The 26,651-nt window shown below is 34.1% G+C and overlaps 1 protein-coding gene across 1 annotated transcript; it reads right to left on the bottom strand.

The window, feature by feature from the left end:
* Positions 1-724: 724 nt before the first annotated feature.
* Positions 725-26,651, bottom strand: LOC146148553 (gamma-tubulin complex component 6-like). Its single transcript, XM_083386598.1, has 28 exons — positions 25,577-26,651; positions 25,160-25,329; positions 22,202-22,394; positions 20,336-20,511; positions 20,101-20,252; positions 18,885-19,033; positions 18,115-18,198; positions 16,942-17,191; positions 16,688-16,864; positions 15,403-15,527; positions 15,060-15,264; positions 14,076-14,300; positions 13,410-13,559; positions 13,048-13,220; positions 12,844-12,957; positions 12,642-12,768; positions 11,942-12,545; positions 11,750-11,868; positions 10,890-10,956; positions 10,524-10,655; positions 9,120-9,333; positions 6,068-6,191; positions 5,712-5,868; positions 3,103-3,273; positions 2,852-2,967; positions 2,446-2,555; positions 1,893-2,059; positions 725-1,535 (listed from the first exon to the last, which is right to left on the bottom strand). The coding sequence occupies exons 1-28, from the start codon at positions 25,744-25,746 to the stop codon at positions 1,447-1,449; spliced, it is 4,710 nt and encodes a 1,569-aa protein (XP_083242724.1). The 5' UTR covers positions 25,747-26,651; the 3' UTR covers positions 725-1,446.

Here is a 26,651-nt window from a genome sequence, read left to right as displayed (position 1 = left end):
TATGCGTTTCTACGATCAGTACTCTTAAGGAGCCTATGTGTCACTAATCGATATCATCTCACTGTTATCGACTACTCTAGATTTGTTTTGAAAGCCACGTAAACTGTTTAACCCTGCTTTAGCAAAGAAATTTGCTGCGCACAAATAACAACAAATCTAAATACATCGGTTAATTTAGTTTATGGAGTAAATAAAATGTTTGTTTTTTAATATTTTGCCATTAAATTAGAGAGCTTTACAGATATAACATAAAGCCCTAGCGCAAGGGTTCTTAAACTGGGGTCCATGGACCCCCTGGGGGTCCGTGAACTAGTTTTAGGGGGTCCATGAAAGTCTAATTAAAAAACTAAGAGTTTTTACTTAAAGTAATTATAATGTTTAAAAGAAAACCCTTTAATTAAAAATTAAACGGTTTTGCACTGAACGTATAGTTAGACTCCATTTAACTTTCACATTTTTCGGACCGAAATAACAGAGTCATGAAGTCTATTTATTTTGTGACTTCAATCAATGACGTCATTTTGGAGCATTTCTTGTCTACCGGGGTCCATGCAAAGCAAAAAAAAAAGTTAGGGGCCGCGGTAAAAAGAGTTTAAGAACCCCTGCCCTAGCGTAACGAAAGACAAAAACGAAAACCATGGACTAATTTAGTAAATAGAGACGATAGTTGGGCGACAACGTCTCTGTGTCCCTTATTAACATAGGGGTTTCAACTTTTCTAAAAAGTTCAAATACTGACACACATTTCTGATATGCTGCAAATAGAAAGTCACTATGCATCTCTGCAGTTAGTGTGTAGCTTTTCAGTAAAATATCGTTCAGTTGACACGAAAAATTGAAATAACTGCGACACAAAATTGTTAACTTTGTAGCTATTATACAAAAGTCGCTGTGAAGTCTTCGGTAATTGATACTACGCACCTTGTTCGAAAAATCGCGACAAAGAAATTGTTTAATACCACTAATGATGAATTTTAACGTGCCGAACATTTATAATCATTATAATCTTCCACCATTTGAAATGGCTAAGCAAAACAAAGGTGGCTCAGCAAAACAAAAGTTATTATAAAAGCTTTGAATATTTAAAAAAATAGATATCTTAATAAACTGATCCATACTAAAAGTTTTCACCAAGGTTTTAGTGTTGACACTGCAGAATGCTACACTAGCTTTGCTGCGGTAAATTGGCTGGTTCTTAAATTCTATATTAGTATGTTTAGTGTTTACAGAAGGTCATTGTTCTAGAAAAAATACTAATATACATGTACCTTTTCCTAAAAATTTGAAAGTTTACATCCGGAATTGTTTGGATTTTTTTTATTATTTCTATAAAAATACGATATATGCAAATTCTTTAAACTTTGAAGTATTGTGATTAGACAGGTAAGCTTAACCGAACGCAGCAGTTTCGATAAATAAACAAAAATGCATTTCGATCGACTAAGCTTATGTTTTATAGTAACCGTTGAAATTGAGGCGAATGAGAAAGTCTTCCAAGTGGGGCTGATAACCACGATCAACCAACTTCGAAACAACTAAAAGTAACTTTTAAAAGTTAATCAGCTGATAAAAATTAAGAGAAAAAGTATACTTTTAAAAATAATGCATGTTCACAAAAGTACAATTGACGGTTAAAGACGAGTAATAAAGTAATCCATGCCAGCTTTAATTTTTTTAGCCTGCGACCTTTTTAATGTATAAAATATCGCGGCCCTCTGTTTGAATCAACGAAGTTAGGGATTGTGCTAATTTTTGACCGTTAATTTTTGACGCATTTTAAATTGAGAAGCAGTACGATTTGTTATACGTAAAACTTGTGTGTGTAATTAATGTAGGCCTACTAAATACAACCTAAAACAATAAGGAACAATGCGACTATGTTATATACCCACCTCGAAATAGGAAGTTTGAGAACCGTGTGAACTCGAGGTAGGTGCGACGAAGAGTAGGGAAGTTGCAACTGGCTGGTGTGGTAATCTGAGCGCGAAATTTTAAAATGCATTTCAGCGCGTCACAAATCACGTTCATCACATTTTGAGCTTTTGGTGCCAACAGACATCTAAGAGCAAAATCAATATTGTAAAAATGCAAACTAACAGTCCAAGTGTAACGCAATCTCAATGCAAACACACAACGTCAAACCATGAGAAATTCGTTTTAGATAAAATAGTAGCCTTGTAACAAAGGCAGGAAATAAAGAGGTGGGTCCGACTGTGTTTATATATAAGTCGACAACTAACCGTTGGCAAATATTATTTTAGGGGATGTTGCCTAGTTTCAACGATAATAATCTATAACAATATTGTAGAACAAACTTTGATAGTTTGGAGAAATTACATTTAGCTACTTGAAATACAGAACTAATTTTATTTAGCTAAACGACATTTTAGTAGCCATTTCTGCAATAAGATAATGCTATTGTTAACGAACATTTACATTACTTACCTTAGCACACATCGGTTGATATATTCGGTATGGTGAGCGTGAAGGTCGTCCAGTTTGTTAAGGTCGTTTCTCAATGACTCCTGAAACTCTTGCCAACAAACATGCAAAACCTAGCGAAACAGCAGTCAACTTATAACTTTAAGGGATCGGCTTTTGTAGTCATTACCGTGCATAATATTAAAGATATGCCATTTAAAAACTAAAAAAATAGGAATTCTGCATATAAACTTTTATAAACACCATGAATCAAATCAGGCATTTGTTAAATTAACTATCATCAAATATAGACAAACGATCAGCGGTAATAATTATACAGTAAAACAACAATTTATGTTGCATGACGATTAAATTTAAAATACATTTATTCTTTTCAAACATTAAATCTGAGTAATTTAGGTAAACTCACTTGGGTGGACACGTATCCCTGCATCACCTTCACAAAGTTGTTCATTTCATGTCTGTAAATGTGCAGCTTGCGCACTTCACTCAACGAAAGAGTTGACATAGAATATCGACGGTCAACTGTACAAATATAATGTTTGAAATTAAATGCTGACTACTTTTGTTGTTTCTTGTTAACCATTGTTAAATGTTTTTCTTCTTTAAGCATGTAAACATATTCGTCCATCGACACCAGTTTTTTTTCTTATTGCTTACCAATCATGTTGAGAAGCTTACAAGCATCATGCAATGACCACATCACATGTTTGAGTTGCAAAAGGAATGACAACACGCGGTTGTACTTCTGGTGGCAGCTTTCAGTCAATACGATGTTGCAGGGCCACTCGACAACGTATCTCAGCTCAATACAATCCAAAACGTTCAAATCTATGCAAAAAAGCTAATTTATATATATGTTGATAAAGTGTACGCGATGTCGCGATACGCAATGTCTGTAATAAACCTCTAGAAGTACTGAACGCAAAATATACCAATTATTTAATATAATAAAAATTAAAAATAAAGCTAAAGGTCCCCATTGGCTTACAATATAAGAAAACTAATGCACGGAATATTGGAAGTAGTAAAATTAAAAATCTGGTTTAGGGCGTAATGAACATGACCCTCTGTTCAATGACATGTGAGGAACCGGGTAGAGGCAGCACCAACGAGCAAGCAACTAGCCTTCCTGATAGGGTTACTATTAGTCTGTACGGTAACGGGCGCAAATGTCGTTAGCCTAGGCCAGGGGTGTCTAACTCAAACATGCCGGCGTGCCAATTTTTATCCTATAACTTCAGCCCCGTGCAAAAGTTTAGTTATATAACTCTTTCTAATAATAAAAGCGTTTTTTTTTACAAATAATAAAAACGTGTAGTTAGCAGTGCGCATTACTGTATCTAATTGTCCGTCGGTAAGCTGACTTTTTGTTTCTTCACACCAAAATATATAGTTATGTGAATGCTAGCCTCCACTACAATATAATGTTATAGTATTAGAAGTAATTGTTAGTTGTCGTGATTGCAGCGATTGTTTTATATTGTGAATAAACAATGGCAATTTACTGTATAAAAAATTAGGTATTTTTTTACAATTGGCTGAATAGCAAATTAACTGCCACAATTTGGCACGCGTGCCACATTTGGGACGCGTGCCGCTTGTTGGACAACCCTGCCCTAGGCTAATAAACCTTTTGGCTAAAAATACGGCTAAAATACCTGTCCTAATAAGCTGGACATAGTCAGGTTAGCTGAAACTACCCCGTGGAAAGACGCGGAGTATATATTTTATCAGTATATTCGCTTCGAGAAAATTCGAAAACTGATTTACGACCAAATGTACCCATAATGATCCGTTGGTGAGACTTTTAGAGTTTGACGATGTTCAAAATTTTACAAGGGAAGAGTTAGTTGTAGCAAATACTGCTTCTGATATTGAAGTATATGGGATAGACTTTGGAACGCTTTGCCGGCTGGCAAGTAGTGCGGCGTCAGCGTTTGTTTCGGGTCACCAATTACCTCTAACATTTAAGTGTTAATCAAATTTTATTGTGCCAGCGCCCAGCGGCTAACGTGTAATGCCCGGTGCAGAGTTCTGAAAGTAACATTCCATAGTAAAACACGTAAGTACGCTACAGGGTTACCTATGGCCATATTTAGGCCAAGATTCAGCAAGGTAACGCCACAGTGTAGTTGTCAAGTAATAAAAGAACTTTGCATTCTTTGTGGCATATATTTGACTGCCTAATTAACGCCACGTTTGTATCAAAGTACAACTAAAACACAACAACGTCTCACAAAATGGGCTTCAGTTTATAAAGGGTTCTCTGTCTTGTCTTGCAGTCACTATAGGCAAAAAAAATTTCCATAACCTAGACGTTGTACCATGTTATAAAATTTTGTTTTGTTTTGTGTACTTATGCCATACACTTTGTTAAACATTTTTGTTTAATTTTTAGTTTACTATATCGACATGTCATCAAATAGTTTGCGATTAATTGGTGTTTTGTTACTAAAGGAAGGTACATTATGATTGTTCCACCCATAAAATAGAATTGAATATTTAAAATATACTATATAGGATTCGATATTCTGGATTCGTTATTCTAGATTTTAGACCTATTATTCTAGAATACCTTAGGATTCTACTTTGAACGACCCGAGTTTTGGGGCAAAAAACAATTTTAACTAAAAAAAATAAAATCAGTATTTGTTCTTATTTCGAACAATATAATATTAGTTTAAGAATATCAGAAACTGAGATACAAATTGATGATAAAACTATATTCCGAGCACCTTAAATATCGACTAACCTAAATTTGTACAATATTTATCGAATAACCTATTTTTTCAATATAAACGCACGAGTACACGGCGGATAAGTCAGTGGATGTTTTCAAAATTTTAATATTAAACCAGAGTCTTTGGGACGTTTCTTAAATTAATTTTGAGGCCTCTTGAAATGCAGCCGTTTCCCGTCACTACGCCATTAATTAGCAGTTAGTACTTAAAATAATTGCGGTCACCTAAAATTCCTAAAAAATGATTATTATCACTATTAAATGCAACAGAAATCGACGAAAACAAACTATATTAACCTGCAATGGGCGATGCGTTAACTTGGCTTTCAACAAAGCCTGATGGGTCAATTGCTAGTTCAATAAACATTACGCCATCGTAATCGCTTAGTGCGGATCGTTTAGCGCAGGAAGTCGCCAAATACAGTTATTCATACTTAATTAACGGAAATGTAAGGTATAAACTATGTAAGATATATAATTTGAAAGGTATAAACTGAACAAATAAATGTTACGAATTTTACAGAACCTGTTGAGGTAAATGCTGGAGGGAGCGGCCCAATGTCAACTATTAAATGGCGCGCAAGAGGGGAGTTTCTTCTGCCAGAAGTTTGGATTGCACGGGAGAGGACTGCATCAAGTGAAACAGGGTTGAGAACTATCGAAGGTTTGTATCCGCTGTGTACCTACACATAAACGACAACAGAAGATAAGAATTACTATTTTTGCCGTTTAGGTTCCTTGACCTTACTGTGCTGTTTGTTTTTATCCACTTGGTAATACATTCTTAGGATAAAATTAGTTGATCTTTTATATGCCATCAGAATGTTAATTTATTGCTAATTTAAAAAAAAAACATGTAATCCTTCACAGCAAACCACAAACCAATTCGAAAAGTTCAGAGCTGAAAGTTTCGGCGAATTCTCCGTCTTCAAGAAGAAGAAAGTGGCGTAATGTTTCGAAGTGTCGAGGCATGTTAAGATCGGCCATGAAATAGTTAACCACACAGCTGGAAATCAACAAAGCAACACACAATATCAGTAAATGTTGATTGTTAAGAACTATACTACTGTAACTATGTAGTTTACACTCCAGGGCTTCTCAATCTGTGGGTCGCGACCCCAAATAGGAAACATTATGCGTTGTTACGTCAATGTCATAATAATTGGTATACGTCGTAGCAAATCGTTTACTCCTTTGCCCTGGGTAACTGGCTTATAATTACTCTGTATTACCATGTCTATGATATTGCTGAAATAGTTATAATGCTACAAAAAATGTTTACCTTACATTTTACGTTCCAGTAGGGTCTCGTGTTTAGCCGTAAGGGTTTACTTGTATTGACAATGGTGGAGTGGAGAAGCACCTTGGCTTAATTTGTAATTGTACTACGAAACCCTCCAAACTACAACGGCATTTTAATACTAAGCATGTAAGTATTCCGACAAATCAAACGAAAGACTTATGAACAGAAGCATATAAAAAAAAATATTGCACGCGTCTTTTGAAGCCAGTTATTTATTCTGCACTAGAGAATTTTTTTGCGATGATTCTTGGATTGTTAAGTTATGCTACTTGTCTAACATTTTGTGTAGTTGAATGGTTTGAACATGTCTCTAAAGAAAAAAAAGCAACATTTCTAAGTTTAAATACCCCTCATTCGGAAAATGTTTACTGCAACATATTATTTTTTAACTAATAACACTGTATCTATTCAATTGATTGTATGGGATATTGTCTTTATACTCAAGTAGAAAAACTTTCCTGTGTTCTTCAATTCAGAAATTAAAGTTGGATATACAAACCACACAACATTGAAAAATCTCTCAGGTGTCAAACACATGCTATTACAAGCTTTCTCTATTAAGATAGAAGATCATCAAGTCCAAATGACAATCCTCTTTGAAAACTATTGAGGATGTCTTCGTTCTACACTGTTGTATCAAATTACGTGAATGACCTTGTGAAAGGGTCGTCAAGGGCATCCTTTGCATTAGACGTGGTTCATTAAAATTATAAACCAATTTGTTTTTTGTCATTGCTTATCCGCTTCACTGATACATTCGCTCTTTACAAATGCCAATTGTGATTAGCAACGGGACGTTTATTTTTATTTGATTGGGGTCGCAGAACAAAAAAGTTTGAGAAGCCCTATTTTACATATGAAAAGACGTTATAACGATATTTGAAAACACTTGATATTAAACGTCGTACGAATTTCAAAGCCTATAAAGAAGTAGGTAGCATACTTTAAGCGTTTATAAACATTTTCAACAAAATAAAGTATTAATCGAAACGTTTAATACGCTACCTACTTCTGTATTGGATTTTATATTCGTTGTACGTCTAACTACAACCTCCAGCCTTTATGCTCCAAACTTAATATTAATATATCTGGCCCGCGAAAGTCAGTACTTAAGGACAAGTTTTCCGTAACAAAAACACTTTTTGTGTGTAATGAGTGACCGTATACGATACTTATTGACTGGGTGAAGGCTGGCAAATAAATCAGCTGGAGTATTTAGGGAAAATTTGTAAATGGGCCGTGGCATTATTGGTGTATCACCTTCAAGCGGATGCTAACGAAGCGCTACTATAGCAGTCATGCGTGCGTTCTATCGCTGCTGTTGTTGTATGACTGATTGGTGCAAAGTAAGTTCAAGATTCGAGATATCAATGACAGCGAGTGTAGTACCAATGTGTACGGAGTATAAAATAGATAAACGAGGTGTGTCATTCAACAGATTCCCCAAAAATGTTAAGTTGTCGAAAAATTGGTTTATAAAAATAATGACAATCCAGCAATAACGAAACAAGCAACGCAACAAGCAGTTAAATACCCCCAAGTAAAACCCTGTGACTGGTGATGTCGGGTGAGCCCTCTATTTGGCCGAAGAAAATAGCTGAAACATGCAGGCCACCCCCAAAAAACTGTTCCGTAACATAAAACAAGGGGGCAGCAATTGCTACGTTTGGCAGATAAAGAGTCACAGTAACAATTTAAAGTATATATGTTTGGGCAAATATTAAACACAAAGCTTACAGTAGTAGGCTAAGTTATGAGTATGTGTGTGTGTACCTCTTTTGAAAAAGCTTGCGATTTCATCTGATTTAATACCTCAGTGTTTTACCAAATTATTTCAATAAATCAACAATTTTACTTAATTGAAACAAACTATTCATTTTGAAACGAACAATTAGCGACAAAAAATCTGAAACGAAGAAATTTTGCAAATAAATATGTACTTGGGATTGTGGCTAAATTTGTCTATGGTTGGAAAGAATGTTTCCAGCAAACTCTGGATTAGTAACTACTAACGGGCCTGTGTCTAAATCAAGACTGTATTTTTTTATCTGTTGTTTAATATAACTTTAGTGTTCTCATCGAATTATTTCAAAAATTAACAATTTGCTACAAGCGCATTTGATTGTGTTAACCGATCCTGGAATTAACTTTTACCTTGTTCAAAACCTTGCAATTTTTGTTGTGAGATTTGTAAACTGCGTTGTAGAACACTTTGGTTCAAATTCATACGGCTGTGACTAACTTCGCGTTCACTGCTGTATTGTTTTGTAAGGCATTTACGTCCGGTAAATTAAGTTTGTTTTTATCTGGAGACCACAGTACTACAATATGGTACAAAAACATAACCTTAATATATTAGAGTAATGCTCCCAAGAAACGGTAAATTGTCCACTTGACTGTACGACTCGTTTGTTTTGCTGGTAAGTGACAATCGACACCATTAAGTGGCGTTGCACCAATGCCATCCAAACCCAATTCACAAATCGCCTATTTTTAAACACACTTATTTGTCAGCCTTCACTCGGTTAATTAGTTGAGGTCACTTATTGCACACAGTTGGTTTTTTTCAGACAACCTGCCGTTGAAAGTTTTCCAGACCTTTTATGAAAAACGTATGTTACGTTTAAAAACCTGTTGACAAGTTCTGCGTGTGCCCTGATGGGCCGAAGTACGCAATTCCGCATCAAAATCGGAAGGGCATAGAAATCAATCGTGACGTCACTTCCGTCAGATATAACGTGTCCAAGTATGTCATCAATGTCATCATCGTCACTATAGAGACCGGAAAATTCACCCATCAAACTTCTGTACAGGTCGACTGGGATGGTATGACTAGCAGATACATCTGTCAAATTCAAGCGTATTTATTTAGGTAACTTAAAGTCGTTCACAATCCACCGTCAAATTAACTCTAAAGCTTTCTTATTACATTTAAGGTCTATTAAATCACTAACTTGGAATATCTGATTTCGAACAGCCAAATAAACTCGCCACTTCACCACATTTTTAATGAACTAAATTGAAAAAAACTTCAACGATTTTTCCAAAACAACATATAGCATGTAAAAGACCTACAATTGTATCACTCAACGTTTTGAATATACAGTAAATCGAAAACAAAGCAGCATAAATGTCATTGTCAACATAGTAATAGATCGTTAAAAAAATAATTTACTACGTCACTTTAAAAACCAATAAATTAAGCTACTACACATCCAATAAGTTCAAAATATTAAAAATTTTAAAGACTTTTGGAAAAGAATAGGTATTTTCTAAGACTTAACAATATGCAAACAATTAAAAGACAATCGAACACATTTAAAGACTCAAACACTTTCTGGCAACCGTGGTGTTTAGGTTTGTTCCGGTTTATTTACTGGGTCTGTAAGAGTTAATACGTAAATTCGTACAAGTAATTCATTTAACTTCTACAACAGCGTTTTACAACTGGTGCGCTATGAAAGGTTGCGAGTGCGCCGTAGGCAAATGGAAAACAATATTAAAAATAGAAAACACAAAGTTTTTTATTAATTTTTACTTTTTTCTCTCTATTTCGTATTAGTCCATTGAGCATGCAGTATTTTGAACATTATGCCACTATGAGGTCTATGTCATACAAAGTTGCAGGACATTTACCATGAACAAAAAATTTCGTCCGATTCGATGTCCTAAGTGCACGGCCACGTTTTTTGAGGTCTACAGGAGCGCCTTGACGTAAAACGACTAAGAAAACTGTTGTAAAACATAAGTGATCCCAAGTACTACAAAAGCTTTGCTTCATGACGTTTATCGTACGACCGGAACATACTATTTAGTAGTTTTTTGACATGGATTTTGTTTGTGTGATTGGTTCTGCAGATTATTTTTCTCAATCATTTTTCACTATAACAAATCATTAGCGCAAAATTAACGAGCACATAGCAACAGAAAAACAACCTTGGTCATTTAGACAGAAAGTCGGTTGCGACTCGCAGTAGTCCATATCAAACCCACAGGAATAAAAACAAAAAAAAATTATTGGAACAACATACAAACCGTTGTGTTTGCATTTCAGTTTAGCAAAGTTTGATGCGAAAACACCATCATACTGGTCACCAGGTGGCAGCAGCAAGTTAAAATTATTAACCTCGTCATCACAATCTTCCATATCAGGTACGTTAATTGTTGCTGTGAAAAATACAGAACGCTTACCAAATGGCGGCACTTTATCCATAATAAGTTTTTAATTGGGTTAATTAAGGACACTATCATGTCGGGTGAACAGGTATTAATCAGCACTCGCTCACAGCAAATCGCATTAGCATTGGCGAGAGGGCGACCGCAAAATCCGAACCCTAAATAGTAATTTAACCGATAACTTAACAAAATGCATTAACAAGTACGGAATTAGAAGATTCAAACCTGGGTAAAGTAAAAACTGCACAGTTGAACGGGACGGGTGTGATAACGACCTCTCATCAACTCGTGTCTGCGAAGAAATAAAGCACTTTTATAAGCCTGTACAGTGTACATACAGCGCGTTTGTGTAGGATTGATATTAAACTCAAATTTGTTCTAGCAAGACAGGCGGGTGTTATCTATCAGTGATGCGTGGTCGACATTACACTCGCTAAAATGTCTGCACGATTTGTCTGTTTTAATCCAACGATTTAACTTGGCTTTTATTTCTATGTGTATACGCAGCCTTCAGAAGGCAAGTCTACAGGTTGACTTACATGCCTGGATGTACAAATGCAATCCCCGTAAAGTAGTCTATTTTTATCGGCAATCGACCAACTAACATTTTTATCAAAAAATCTTACTGATTGACTAGTAAACGTGTCGATTAAATTTACGGTACTTTAAACTATTTATTAATCCTTGTAGTCGACCAAAAAACTTTTGTAGTTATTACAAACGTTCGACTCTAGGTAATCATAGAATTATTTTTTCAGCGATAGTTTTAAGTAATACAGCTGCCATAACCCCCAACACGAACATAGGGCGACTTTTAAATCGTATCAAGTGAGTCGTCGAAGAATTTGCAATAAAAAACATCAATTGTCCCCTAGAACTGGATGCAGCAAGCCAATTATACTACTATTTTGACACAGAGTGTGTTTTAAGGAACGTTGTAGTTAGGTCTTTGTATTCACTATAAAACACTTCAAATCAAGTGATATTTTGTTGTGTCGTTAATACGGTAAAATATCCGTACAACATTAAAGTAGTTTGAAAAAATTACAAACGTTACGGTTATTGAAAACAACTGAGTAACATACTTTCTTTTTTGGGTCTCGTACATCTTTGCTACAATATAAAAGTTCCTGGACTGACGACTGACTGCTGTGCTGGCCAAGTGTGTTTTTTACGCCGGAGTAACACGGACTGATCAACTTTTCTTTAAATAAACATATGTTAAATTTGAATTAATTTTAAATTGTTATAACATAAAACACGTCAACACTACACACCATTAATATCCATTTGAAGCAATTGACTGACAGAGGATTGGGATATGTGTTTACCATCGACTATTCTTGAAGGTGGTTTTAGTTTATTCAAAGGGGTCAAGTCGCTTAAACAATTGGGAACATTAATGTCCTCTTTTACGTTTTGTTTTGCGGATAATGATTTCAAGTCCATCCTGTCTTCTTTTTGTGAAAAAATAGTAGAGGTGGAAACGTGTTTGCCTGATACTGATTTGCGAAACTGAACATGAGGGTTTTCCTCGCTTTGCTGAGATGGATGAAATGCAGTAGAACGAGTCTGGGATGGTAAATTTAACAAAACAGCATTGCTTTCGTCGTTCAGTTGAATTGATTCAGGGTTGTGATCCAACAACTTTCTTTCTGACAAATCCTTTGCCGGTTGTTGAACTACAGCTTGCACAACTACCTCAGAATTAAGCGAAGTGCTCAGGCCTTGATTGGTGTTTGCGGAATCTTCTGCAATGTTTGAGATATTAATTGGCAGAATCTGGGCGCTTGCTTTTTTCTCAATCAAAGCTTCCTCTTGGCTTTGATCAGTAGTTGAAGTCCGCGCTTTTTGTAGTGAATTTTGATAACTCGTTCTTTCCTATAATGTACATTCTTAAACGTTTGTGACTTTTTACGGGTAAGAGAATTAATTATAATAAACAAATGAACCGCACAATAGCCAAAAACCAGGTACCTGCTCGTTTGTAAAGTGGTCGATACGTTTATTATGAAGTTGGTGTCTACGTATTTTCCAGTTAGCTCGGAATTTTCTTTCTTCTGCTTCCATTGTCATTTTTTGGTAATGAGCAATCAATTCACTCCTAGCATTAAAAACGTTCGTAATAAAATAACCTAATCCCAATACATTTATTTTGTTAAAACAATCCATTACGTACTTGGCTTCTTCTAGTAATTTGTCTTCATGTATTTTAGCTTGTGCTTCTTTTTCTGCATTTTCTTTGATCAAGTTTGCGTCATCTTCTTTCTCTTTGACCTTGTGTTGCGCTTTTCTAAAAAAATGTGCATGGGAAGGACTTGTTACATAAGGAACTGATCACAGCTTGAATTATTACAATCAGACGGTGCCGAATAAAAGATACCTTTCAATTTCTTCTAATGCTTGTTTTTTCAGCACATTCAGTTGAATCATTTTATTCTTGTGGATTTCCTGCAATATCTGCTGTTTTAATTGAATCTCTTCTTGACGTTGTTCCTCGTAGAACTGACGGGCACGATTTATAGATTCTTTTTTCAAACGTTTAAGACCATCCTCCTAAATCAACAAAACACATTATGTCAAAAAATTAATATGGGGCGTTCTTACTGTCAATTGGATCACAAAATACCCCTATGGCTAGATATTAAATATGCTTAACATCAATTAAAAAAAAAGCTAAAAAATTAAAATAAATTGAGTTAGCTTCGAAATTGCGTGAAAATACTCAAAGAACTCTTATCATACTTTTTCCTGCCACGATGTCATTCTCTTAAGTTTGAGTGCATGTGTCTCGGTTTCGAATTGTCGCCACATACACATGAGTTCTTGCATTCTCGTCGCTGAGAAAGACATCACGATTCTTGGAACCGACACCAAATGAGTACATAGAAAATGCTATAAAAATAAATCAGACCGTTAAAAAAAGCAAAATAACACTGCATTCATGACGTTACGAAACGATTACGAAAAGCATGCAGTTCTTACATAACAAATGTTAGAAGACTAAATTAGTAATTTTACATTTGAAATTACTGTGAACATTGTGAATTATTGTGACAGACAAATCTTCATTTGGTCGAGTTTTCCTTGGCGATTTAGTGAAAAACAACTTATTTTTCTATGTATAATCTTATTATTACAGATTTCATGTTTTACAATAAATCACTTGGGGGATGATACCAGAAACACCGTTAGTGCTACACATATACAAGTTTGTATGTAATTTGAGTGCGTTCTATGTGCTGACCGTGTTGTCACCAAACCTTATTGTGGGCCTGGGTTAAAATTTCGAAGAAAGTAAGCCGCATAATATAGGAATCCAGGGAATGTAGTAGGAGTTATGTGCATGTGTTTGCGTAGCAGCATTTCATATTGGGTTGATATTTTGTTAGTTTAAATCTACAATACAACCTCTGGACAAATCAGTTGAAGCAATTCAACAGTCTTTCCACATGTCATTATATCGTCCGCAACAGAAGTTAGAAAAGAAGGGACACATGATCGGACGTCACCGGGTTTCACAGCCTGAAGGTAATTGGTCCACCGTGTGCGATCACGCCTTTGGCCGCACTCAACATTCACTCGCAGAAAGAACTCGCCACTGACATCCCAGCATGTCCCACGGAACACCCACGTCTAGAAATAAAAGCTTAGAAACGTTATTTTTTACTTTCTGAAAGAAGATAAAAATTGCCTGCTAATAAGGAAATTTTGCTAGAACTTCTTCATATTTTAGTTTAAACAAAACGGTTACAACAGTTTTAAGACTAGCTGCCTTGGTTCTAAATTTTGTAATTTAAGTACTCCGGCCCAAAAAATAAAATGTCCTACTTCCTAGTCAAGAGCCAGACTCATTTGTGGAATCCACAGGCTCCAAAACCTGGCAGCGACTATCTAGCCCAGGGATGTCCAACCTTTTTTGCAAAGGGCCGCATTGCAACTTCAAATATTTGAATCGGCCGCACAATCTGTTAAATTTTATTTTACAAATAATGACTAGTAGTGTAAACGGGACTTTTTTTTCTACATGTAGGCCTACTATACTATTACTGTCCCCTAATAGCTGATTGTTATATTTTTAATTAGGCTAAGATTCAAAGTTCAAAATACTACTTGGAGTCAAAATGACTAGCCGGCCGCACAAAAATTTTAGGTGGGCCGCAGGTTGGACATCCCTGATCTAGCCTGTATTCCACCCATTTATGTAACAAAACAGGGTTGATTACAGCAATCCACCCATAGGGTAAAATTTGGTAATGTGCATGCACACGCCGGAATCAGGACAAGAGTGCGCAACGTAAAAATACTATAGGTCATAGTTGGACTCTGCTGAGAAAGTCCGAGACAAACTCAGCAGCCCTGGTCATGTATTTAGCAAAAACAAAAAATATTAACCTGTACAAACTGCAAATAAGGTTGACAACATTTGCGCAGCAAATAAAGGAGCACCAAGTAGTCAGTAGTCCGTGTGCAATGAAGTGCCTCTTCATAAAGATATGACAGAATATCAACCTTGGATGGGAATTTTGGGTGGACAAGTGATGCAAAATGCTTCTGTGGTGAGTCGGGGCTACCACACATGCATAAATGACACAAGTAACTGAAAATTAAAATAATTAAAAACAAATTGAGCTCTAAAATATTGTTTTTTTGTTAACAAAGGGTAATAATGAATCTATACTTTTAATTAGGTTAGTATTACATTAGGCATTACATAATTTCAAACAAATTGAATAACCTTATTTGAGAACCAATATTTTCAAAAGACAGAGAAAGTTCTTGCATTGTTTTGTGTTGTTCCCCATAGGACAATATATTCTGCTGAAATCGATGCAAATATGTCCTTATGCCATCGCAAAATGCCTTTAAAATATTTAAAAAGCAATTGTTAGATGTAATTGGGTGAAATATATAATTCCGTTATTATTCTGTAAATCAATGTATTTGTTTTCTTTGTTAGTATTTTCATATTGCAAGTATACCAAAAAATATCACGAGTACCAAAAATAATCCAGAAGTTTAGTTAAAATCTGATCAAAATTTAGTTTTATATACATGAGCTAACAGAATTAACCAAAGGCATCAGGTTGAGCTTGAACTTCATTTTTACTACAGATAGTTGTGTGTCGCTGAGTTGGACAAATGAATTGAACAGTACTTTCTGGGTATTTTTTCAGGGGTGGTTTGCAATTATACCATTTCCTATTCAATAACTAATATGCTAGGCTTTTTTCAATTATTTTTACCTTGTATTTCAACCAAACTGTTTACTCAACACTTTTCTAAAATAACCAGCATCTTGCTTTTCTTTCGCATTTTATACTTTTGTCTTTTTAATGTGCCAAAATTTGCCACTAAATATTTATTATGAGTTTTGCATTTAAACTTTTTTATGAGTTTTACATTTAAACCTGAAAAAATAACTGATTTGTGATCCATCGGTTGTCAGTAAAACACTAAAAACAAATGGCCGACAACTCCAAGACACCAATGCAGTACTTCATAGAACAAAGCGTTGTATTAATCTTTGCATTCTTTATTGGGTTAAAATTTGTCGAATTGCTATTTTGATTGTCCTACTAATTAGTACAATATTTAAACCAAGTAAGGCCTAAACCTTACAGAAAAGTCAAAAAGTACAAACATTTTAAGGTTTGACACTTCCCAGACTTGACTTATCACTATTAACCAAAATAAGATAAACCAAGTAAAATTTAAATATAGAAATTAAATTAATGACATAAAAAAGATCTGATAAAGACCCAAATCAGCCAGAATAAAATATACTATAATAAGATCTCATTTATTCTGCCATGTTAAGTTCCACTTACTATTTCTTGATTTTACAACATACCTAAACAAGTTTAGTGCGTATTTAGGCAGGTAGCACACTCAATCTTGCTTTTGTGTTTTATATTTTAATATTGCAGACTTAGGCTTAGTTATGAAGCTCTCAACTAGAAACATATTAAATTTAATTGCTTTGGACAACATGTCTTGTTTTAGAAATATTTTTTTCTTGCCTTGAAAATGACACCACGCTCCTGGTTGGTATCAGTGGTTAATCCAGCAGATGAAAATCTCACTAATCTCCAGTAACAAGTTCCCCACTCCGCAAAGCGGGAAAGTAGAATATGAACACTTGTTGGTGTCACACCATGAATGTGTACTTTTTTGGAACCAAGGAACATTTGGGCAAGCTGTTTTATACAAAATTAACACAATGTTAAAGATACATCATATGCTAGACCTAGACATATTCATTTAATAAACGCACATTGTTGAGCATAAATGTGGAAGAAGGGACTCCCATTGTAACCAGAACAGCACAGCGAACCAAAACTTTCTCATCCATCTCCAACCAATTGTATAATGAAGGAAGCATTACTGCTTTATGGTTGTTAGATCGAGTGTACAGGGCAGTAGCCAGTTCTATAACCAATTGCCACCTTTGTTTCCAGATGGAATCAAAAATAGCATGACCAGCTTCAGTTACATACCAACATTTGACTGTTTCCCCAGCATTTCTAGCATATACAAAAATAAAAAAGGTTCCAAACTGTATAACCACTAACATGACCTAAAGTAACATATATTGGAAACATTGATTTAACTGCAACAGGAAAATGTAGCATCGACATAAAGCTTTATAATCGGTGGTCATGAATTACTTTTAACTGAGACCATAGGCACTTAACGTGGGTGTGCAGAGCGATTTTTGACGCTCTGGATTTTTAGCGGGGCGTCAAAACGCTTTGGAATTTGACCAACCCATTAACTGAGCCTGAAATAGACAGAACCGCTAACCTGTTTTTTATAAGACTATACGCCATTTTAGACACTGCTTTGAGAGCTGTAACAATTCCTAATTATCTTAAAACACGCTGTGACGCTTGGTTACTCAATACAATAATAAAACGTTAATCTAAAGCATAAGCTTCCAATCGCAACCAACATATACAAATTTGTCGTTTAGTCCTACAAAGATAAGGCACTGATGAAGTCTATGCGAAAAAACTTGCAGGAAATTAAAAACTAATATGGATAAAACATAATAATTTTTCGGTGCTAACCAGATTTTCAGGTATGTTATGACTTTTGTCGGCAAGTATCAGCATTGTGAATAAATAACCAGCTATTGCAAACATATTATATTGTTCACTGACAGACAGCCCTTATATAATTTCTTTGTTGGAAGCAGAGTGGTTCGCCACTACATGTTCATCATTTTCGAGCGCGCATTTGCTTGTTACAAAAAATTGATGAGAGGCACAACGCATTGTTTAAATAATAAAAATTTAGGAGGGCTAATCTTTTTTCGAAGTAGTGTTACGTTTTGTTAGTGATAACCGATAAGTAAAGCATTTTGTATTGATTTAAAAATTGCCTTGGAATTTTGAAAGTTCAGCATCTATGTCTGTGACAATAAAAGAAAAACATTTACACTTACTTTCCAATTTTTTCCCAAGTTCGATGATTATTTTTTTGGGGGTTAATAGCCATTGACCAACCACTTACTTCATATGTAGGTAATCTAATAAAATCATTTGAACTGTAATGAGCAGGCAGTAATTTTTTGCCAAATATTAAATTAATTATATATATGTATAAACTGCTACATGGCAACAGAGGATGTACCAAAATCAGTTAGCTTCTTAGGAATTTTTAATTACCTCGAAAAAAATGGCATCGCTAAAATAATAAGGTTGCAAAATATTTAGTTTATATATAGTTCATTAACAAGGACTGTAAAGGCAAGATGGTTAATTAAAACTGCGGAATGGGAGAGTCAAAATCCATAATAGCAATGTATAATAACCTAATAGTGATGAAAAGTGGCAAAAATTAGTTTGGTGACATGTTTATACAACAAAAAGAGGTGTTTATATCTCAGTATTTCGCTTTGCAATAGGTGGACTAAACTACACAATACGACCTGCAGAAATCTATCTTCTGCATTTTGCGTTCTCCATTGGAAGAATATTAAGTAACCACTTTCTGGGGGCCATTTATGCAAAAAGGTAGTACATTTTGGCAAACAGAAGCCAAGAGAAAAGTAGCATTGTGAAGAGCACTAAACTGACAAATGCTAAACAGCACAAATCTTTTTCTAACTAAATTAGCACAATAAATTGTGTATATTAAAAATGAAATAAACTTTTTGCTTAACAACATCACATGAAGTTTTTGCAAAATCTCATTTATAAGCCTATGAATTACCTGTAACCATGATATGGATGTCTGTCAATGCACACAGGTAACATGCATTCTGTATCCAGATCTGACAAAAAGTTTGAATTATGCAATATAGTAGGACTTGGCGAAGCCCCCCTTGACACAAACCCTTCATCTTCTTCCACAGATTTGTTCTAGAATTAGCATAAGAATTTATCGGACAGTTTAATCACACTGTTTAATTTGGCATCTATCACATATATATATTTAACTGGATTGCTTATTTTTTATTATATTAAAACCTTTTTTTTTAGTAGAATTGAAAAGAATTGAGATGACACCAAATGAAATAAATCATTTTTGCGATTTACACCAGTGTTTCCCAACCTTTTTTGTTCTAGCACACGCTTTGACTCGACAAATTCGTAAAAGGCCCTCATGTTACAACAAACCCAGGGATTGATATAAGATGCTTGTTTGGGAAGCAACATAACAACTTTGAAATATGACAGTGAAAATATGTCTTGTAAAATTATGCGCAATCTTCTGCATTAAAACGAAAAATTATATTTTGTTCCAATTACCCAATATAAACGGCGAAACTGGATTCAAATCCAGTTTGGATTAGTTATCAAGGATCCCAAATTCTATTTGAACATTCCTAGTCATAACACTGTCTAAATCGAAACAACTCTTAAACCTGTCGGAACAAGACCTAAATTGCCACAATAAGGCCTATATAACCCTTTACCGAACCGCAAACCCCCCAACCCCACTTCCACTCCTAATTTCATCAGTAACTTCCCTAGTAATTTTACCCTTTCTAACCCTACCCATTACCCACAACTAAACAGAGCCATGCAGCGTTTAAACAAGGGTGCCCAAACGTCACAAGCAAAACAGCTGATGCAGTTCATTCTGTTGTGGATATTACTGCAGTTTTGGCTTTATTATGTAGTGATCCTAATACTATGGTATTGTAGATTATTCTGATTTAAAAATAAATTGTTTAAAGGTGAAAAAGTCTAAACACAATTGATTAGTGAGTGTTTTTTTCTCTTACTTCCTTTTTCGGGGCAGTATATAATATATATTTTTTTCCAAAAGCAAATATACCAATGACCTAACTCCACCCCACACACAACTTTAAACACAACTTTTCATATATGTGTGTATATGCATATATACTATGGTAATAATGTAACAATTGCGCCCTTAGTTTTAGCAGTGAGATAAATTATATTACCCAAAAGTTTCCTACCACAATAACAAGATTTTGACATAAATCCAAGCTGTTGGTTTCATTAATGCAAGGCAAAGATAGCGAAATCTTGGTAGAAGATGCATGACTATGAACCAAGCCACCGTACAATGTTGTTTGACTTTCACAAGTAAATGAATCATCCAAATTTTCTGTCAATAATTAAGAGTATCACATGGATACCGAATAAGATTTGTATTATAATAGGCATTCAAACAATTGGAAATCATCTCACCTTTGACAGAAAATACTGGAGAGTTTAGACCTTTTAAATCGAAATTAGATTGTAATGTTGTCATAAGATCAAAATGTGTTTGATATGGGATACAATCCTTGCATTCTGACCTGGTTGAAATATTGTCATTTTTTGCTGACATCAGGGGAACTGTTCCTGGATATTCAAACATCCAACTAAACAAAATTTATAGAAATTTATATAAACATTAACTAGTAAAACAACTTTATTGCATAAATATAATAATGTTATTTAACATGTGCGTGAATATTATAACCATGTGATTGTTTAAAATTACCTTACTTGAAACAATTTTAAAACCTTTCATAAAAATAGGAATATATTAGGTGCCAGCCAAATTTATCTCAAAAATGGAAAGACCTCTTTTTTACTAAAATTCTATTATTTACCCTTGAATAAGGTTTCTTAAAATTTTTATGGAGCCTCTGATATCTTTATTAGGGAGCCTGTGATATCCTTTAAATATCAATTAGGATCTCTGTTGAGCTTAGGTGGTATTTTGGCTTTTTTGTTCGTTTGTAAACATAGCTGTGCATTGGCAAGAGCAGATTGTTGAACAACCTCATTGTCCTATAAACAACTTGCACTGAATCATAGTCAAAAAGGCGAATATTTTCACCGCGGCGAATGCAGTGCACCCCCCTTAAGCAGAAACAAAACATGTTTGAGGAAGTTTACAGATAACAACACTTCTCAAAAAAAAAAAACATGTAGTTATTTAGTTCAAATTCTGCTGGGGAAAAAATATACTTCTACCAACAGACTGTTTCAGTTTTTAAGAAAATTTCAATTTAACACGTTGAATGTAAGTAATGTAGCCTATTAGTAAAATTCAAAGTGAAATGGCAAGGCATGACTCGGTTCTGCCAGACACATTTCAACATGGTGTAGATTGTAGATTCTCTGCCACACACAACCATAGGCGCACACGGGTGTGCAGAGCATTTTTAGACGCCCTGGATTTCTGAACGCCCTGGAATTTGACCAAGTTATTAATAAATGTTCAAATTCAATTTCTGTAGCCTATTTTTTAATTCACCAAAATCGTTTAAATTTTTTTTTAAATACCACCCATGCACAAGGCCATAGAACCCAAAAACTATATCATTTAATTCTGTGCTTTTCAACCCGTGGGATGGTACGCACTTGTGCGGATGAAAAAATATTGTAGTGAAAATGGTGCATGGTAATATTTTTCATTATGTGTGATACGGTAATCAAATAAACTGGTGCTCCCACTTATGTGTTACAGCTACAGTAATATAGTCTCTCAGTGGTTCATTGCATCGGTTAATACTGGCGGTTTTAATACACAAATATTTTCATTGTTATTTCACAAATAGGAAAAACAAAAGGTTGCAAACTAAGTGTCCTTGTTTCGTGCTGATAAAAATTTGCGGACGGTTCTGTTAAAGGTTGAAAAGTACTGATTTAATTAAACATTAAGACTGTTTTTTTAATTTAATGTTACGTTTGCCCATTTCAATGAAAACGTGTTTAGCCTAAAGGCGATATAAGAAAGTTTTAAAAGACAAAATGGTTTCAGTAATAACATGGAACAGCGCAAAAGCTCAACAATACGACCTCACATTTTGTATGTAGTCATAGTTAAAAGGCAATTTTTTACAGGTTAAAGATAAGGTCCTGGAATTTTTAAAGTTCAACGCCTATGCACACAACAATGTACTTTCAAAGGGGAAGCCTTTATGTTAATAGTTTTTTTTGTTCAACTAACAAATGGACTAACAATAAAGTATAAATAAGATGGAAGAATAGCTAAAAAAGTCTATATGCAAATCTAACTAAAATAAACAAAAATACATTTGCAATTCAATGGTACCATACCTGGGGTAGTTTAAAAAACGCTTTGTGATCAAATTAGTTTGTGTATCTCCATACTGTAAAACGGCATCACAAGTCAACAGTTCTTCTTTTTGTGTTCTGGACACAATTTCTCTTCTTACAATGCTGTAATCGTTTGTTGGACCAACATCAGCCAGACAAACCAAAACCTGCAAAACTGGAATCTTTGTGCCATCTTCAAAGCAAAAAGATCTTTTTTAAAAAGTTTTATTTTTAAATTGCATTTTTGTTGTAAAATGATTAGTTAAGAAATTAATTGATAAACCATGGACGCCAAATTTGGGGTGCTTAGGGTGTTAGGGTCACTTTTTTTACCAACTATTTATTAGGTTCTATGAGGCCGCTTAATGTTAAGAAAATATTGATCAGCATTATTATGCAACAGTAATAAATTTTGCAGCAAATCGATCGGACCATGAAGGCATTACCCAAAGAGCAAGAAGTTTTCCACTTTTTTGCATTTATTAAGTATTGCAAGTAATGAATACCAAATTTAAAAAATATCTACCTTCACAAACAAAATCAAAACATCAGGTATTATGTGATGTTATATTTAGTGGAGAAAAATGAGCACCACTGGATAAAAGAGGGGTGCACAACCTAAGGCCACATGTGAGTCTATTGATTGTGTTTTGGTCCATGGTGAATATATCCTTTCATATCACGGCGCTATGTATATTATAGCATGTTGCGCTGCATTACTAACACAATATATGAAGCTCAATTTCTGTTAAATGAAAACATAAATGCAGTTTTTTTTAGCAATATGCGATTATTTTAATAAGCCTAAGCACATTTAAATTGAAAGATTTGCCAGTTTAAACGTAATAAACATATTTTTTTGAGCTTCACGCGATTAGACTATGTTTCAGTTGCATATTTTCACACAAGATCTTTAAAGAACAACAAATATTTTAATTTTATGACATCCTGGTATGACTTCACTTTCTGAAGTCATCCAAGGTAAAGTCAATTATACATATTCATTCGGTGATAGACCAAATCACTACTCTTTCTACTTCTGTAACTATGGTTGACAATTGGGGATGTTCAAAGTAGAAGGGTATAGTTTATAAAATTACTGCGTTGATGGCAGCAGTAACTAATTTACATCGGCGGGACAATGCGAATAGTCCTTTACCAATAAAATTAAACTAGTAAATACTCTTACCCTGGGCAATGCCGAATACTTTTTTATTATAAAAATACATTAACAAAGAGAACAATGCTTGTATAGTCACTTGGGGTAAAAAAATTGCTAAAATTGGGGTAAAAAACAATGTCATTACGTACTTTTTTTTCAGGTAAAAATTACATTCTTAGCCTAACCAATAAGCCATCAACCACCTATATTTTTTTCTCTGACTAAATTTGTGCTGGTTAAAACAACTGCAGTTAAATTTGTACCTAAGTCTTGCAAGGCCATTAGAAACTTTTGTGCAATTCTTATACAACCATGTTTATGGCAATGGTCTTAATTCTGTGTTTGGGTCATAACATTGATTAACACGTTCACTGCGATGCAACCCACCAGTGGGTCATGCGTAAAATTTGGCTACAGCGTTGTGACCCAACTCTAGGGTTATTCTTTTCAGGTTAATTGATAAAAATTGCCTTAACATTAAGAAAAGTAATTACTTCGAGATGCTAAACTTCTATAATTTTACCTTAGTAAAAAAAGTAGAAAATTAGTGTCCCAGAACCTAAACAAGTGCAGATCACAGAAGTAAGTTTGGGCAAGTATTTTTGACCTGTCGCAGAGCATATGGGAAAGTTTTAAAGATTTTTTGTGATGATGTGGATGAAATAAATACAATTGTCTTCATAAAAAAACTCATATTGTTGAGGTAATTTACTTCTTCTGTGGACTAGAAGTCCCACTGCCGAACAGTGCTAACTGTGGAAAGGCACAGTTTAATTTAACAGGGAGAAATTAGTTGCCCAAAAGTTTTTAAACAGGTGCAAATTTGGTGTACCATAATGTAATCATAAAAAATGTATTTTTTACTCAAATCCTCTTTAAAATAAAGGTATTCATGAAAATTGTGTGTTGTTGTGGTTTTGAAATGAGTATCTTTTTTTGCCCCTTCATCAGGGTAAAAAAACAACAGAAATTAAAAATCCATTATGTGTTTGGAAAGGTAGACCCGTCAGCTCAATTAGAATGAAATATTACACTTTTGTTGCTAAAATCATATTTTTTGTGGGGGAGGTGAGGTATTTATAAACTACTCAGCATTTCTGACATTGAGAATAATTAGTTGTTAACCTTCAGTTGCCTTCAGTTGTTAACGTTAATTTGTCGCAGAAAAACGGTCCTGTAGGTCTAATAAGACTGAACAATATTCGTCTAGGACACTCGCCAGTCGGTCGGCACTTTAATCTGCATTCGCCCTAACAAAATGCACTCGCAATGACCAACTGGGCAAGTGGAAAATACAGATACTTATGTTTAGCATCCTGAAAAAAAAAGAGAATTTCGACATCAAAAATTTGTTACTTTTTTTTCCCAAATTCATAATTTTGTACTCCTAAAAAAAGATTTTTTTAACTGGGATCTATGGATGATGACTAGTTTTAAAGGATTCATGAAGCCCTTAGTAAGTGCGTTACTTGAAATACATAATGAATTTAATAAAATACAAGAGTTATTATTTTTTGCTGAAAGTTTTCAATTGAAAAATAAGTTTTAGTGCCTATTTCGTGTATATATTCATTCAGACTTCATTTTACAGTGTTACATTTTTAGACCAAATTATGACATCAGCTTTAAAAAATTTGTGCTGACCCTGGTCTACCTAAACCACATTTTTTTAGGGGTCCGCATTAAAATAATTAAGAACCATTGCTTTAGAAATACGAAACCAAAACCACTAGCATTTACTTCAGACTCTATTAGGACAGCTTTTATAAGCTTTTATATAATTTAAGTGTTCCTACCTGTTAAAATAGTCTCAAACAGTTGATGTAACTTATCACATTCTTCAAATTTTCGGTAAGCAGTTCGCAAACGATATAGAACAGCATTGAGAACAATCTTTAAGTCCAACTTCTTCTTATTAAGCAAAAATTGCTGTAAAGATGTTTCTTCATACTTGGCATGAATGTCACTGCAAATAAAAATAATTAATGTGAATATATTTAAAAAAAATTAAATTGCCTATTTTGGCTGGCTCGGCTAATTTTTTTAAACATACATACCACTTATATATATATATATATACAATATTAAATTATTGGATAATATTCTTATATAAACCTATGTAATACATGATAATTAACACCATACATATTTTATAAATGTATTATGAGCTATTGTTCTATAAAATAAAATAGTATTTTTTTGTCTTATATTACTTCAAAAAGCAAGCATCATATATCCTTTGCTTTAAACGTTTTTGCTGCATTCTTGTTGGTTGTTGTTGTGCATCATAACACTTGCTTAACGAAGATTTGATGTTGAGATCAACAAGTTGATTTACACAATTTAAAAAACTAAGACTTGTGTTGTCATTAATCTCCACCATGTTGTTTTCATGTATATAACTATCCTGCCATTATAGTAACACACAGAACAGTTTAAAGAAATAAAGCAATTATGGTAGCAGAAAACCTTATTCTTCACAAAACACTACTGAGCAGTTGTTTACGAAAAGTAGATATAGTAGAGGTATCTATCTTCCTATTCTCCAGCAAATATTTTATTGAAATTTTAGCTCTTGGACATAAGTGAAACCTTGTCTAATACCAATATTATGGGCAATGTACTGGTAGATAAAATAAAGAGTTGGGAGTTTTACATAAAAATTTATTGGGAGCGATATTTACCAAAATGTGTATATAAGATTAATTTTATCTGCTTTTTAAAAATTTCAACAAATGAATAAACACCATCATTTGAACAAACACTGTGATACAAAGTAAAATATATTGTAAATATAAGTCAAGGGCCTCCAACCAGACTTGGTCAACTAGATAGTTCTAGCTGGCCAATTCGATGAATTAGTTCAAAATGTGGCCATTTACTATAATTTTAATTTAATTTGTAAATGTCATGTGTGCTCAAATTTTAGTTTTCATATTTTTCACAGTTTTTTATTGTTTTGTTGACTTCCAAACACTTGCCTGATCTTTATGTACTATCAAAAAATATTTTCAAGTAGCTACATACAAAGCCAGCTAAAACGACTGTGCATTAATTCTGAAACTTATATAGTGTGTATATATGTGGGTAACATTCTGTCATGAAGTCATTAATTTTTAAAAATATAATCTAGCTACTAAATACCTTAGGTCACTAGTAACTTATCAGTGTGGATACATGTGGCAAAATTATCAATCAATTTAATTGCAACACTGACAGTAATACAAATGCATATTTTACAGCATACTTCGCTCCCAAAGAATGTTTTAATTAAGAAAAAACCCAACA

This window comes from Ascidiella aspersa, chromosome 4 (assembly GCF_963924565.1).
Source record: "Ascidiella aspersa chromosome 4, kaAscAspe10.2, whole genome shotgun sequence".
Classification (NCBI taxonomy): domain Eukaryota; kingdom Metazoa; phylum Chordata; class Ascidiacea; order Phlebobranchia; family Ascidiidae; genus Ascidiella; species Ascidiella aspersa.
The sequence above is the reverse complement of the archived record's forward strand: the minus strand, read 5'-3'. Positions and strand labels throughout refer to the sequence as shown.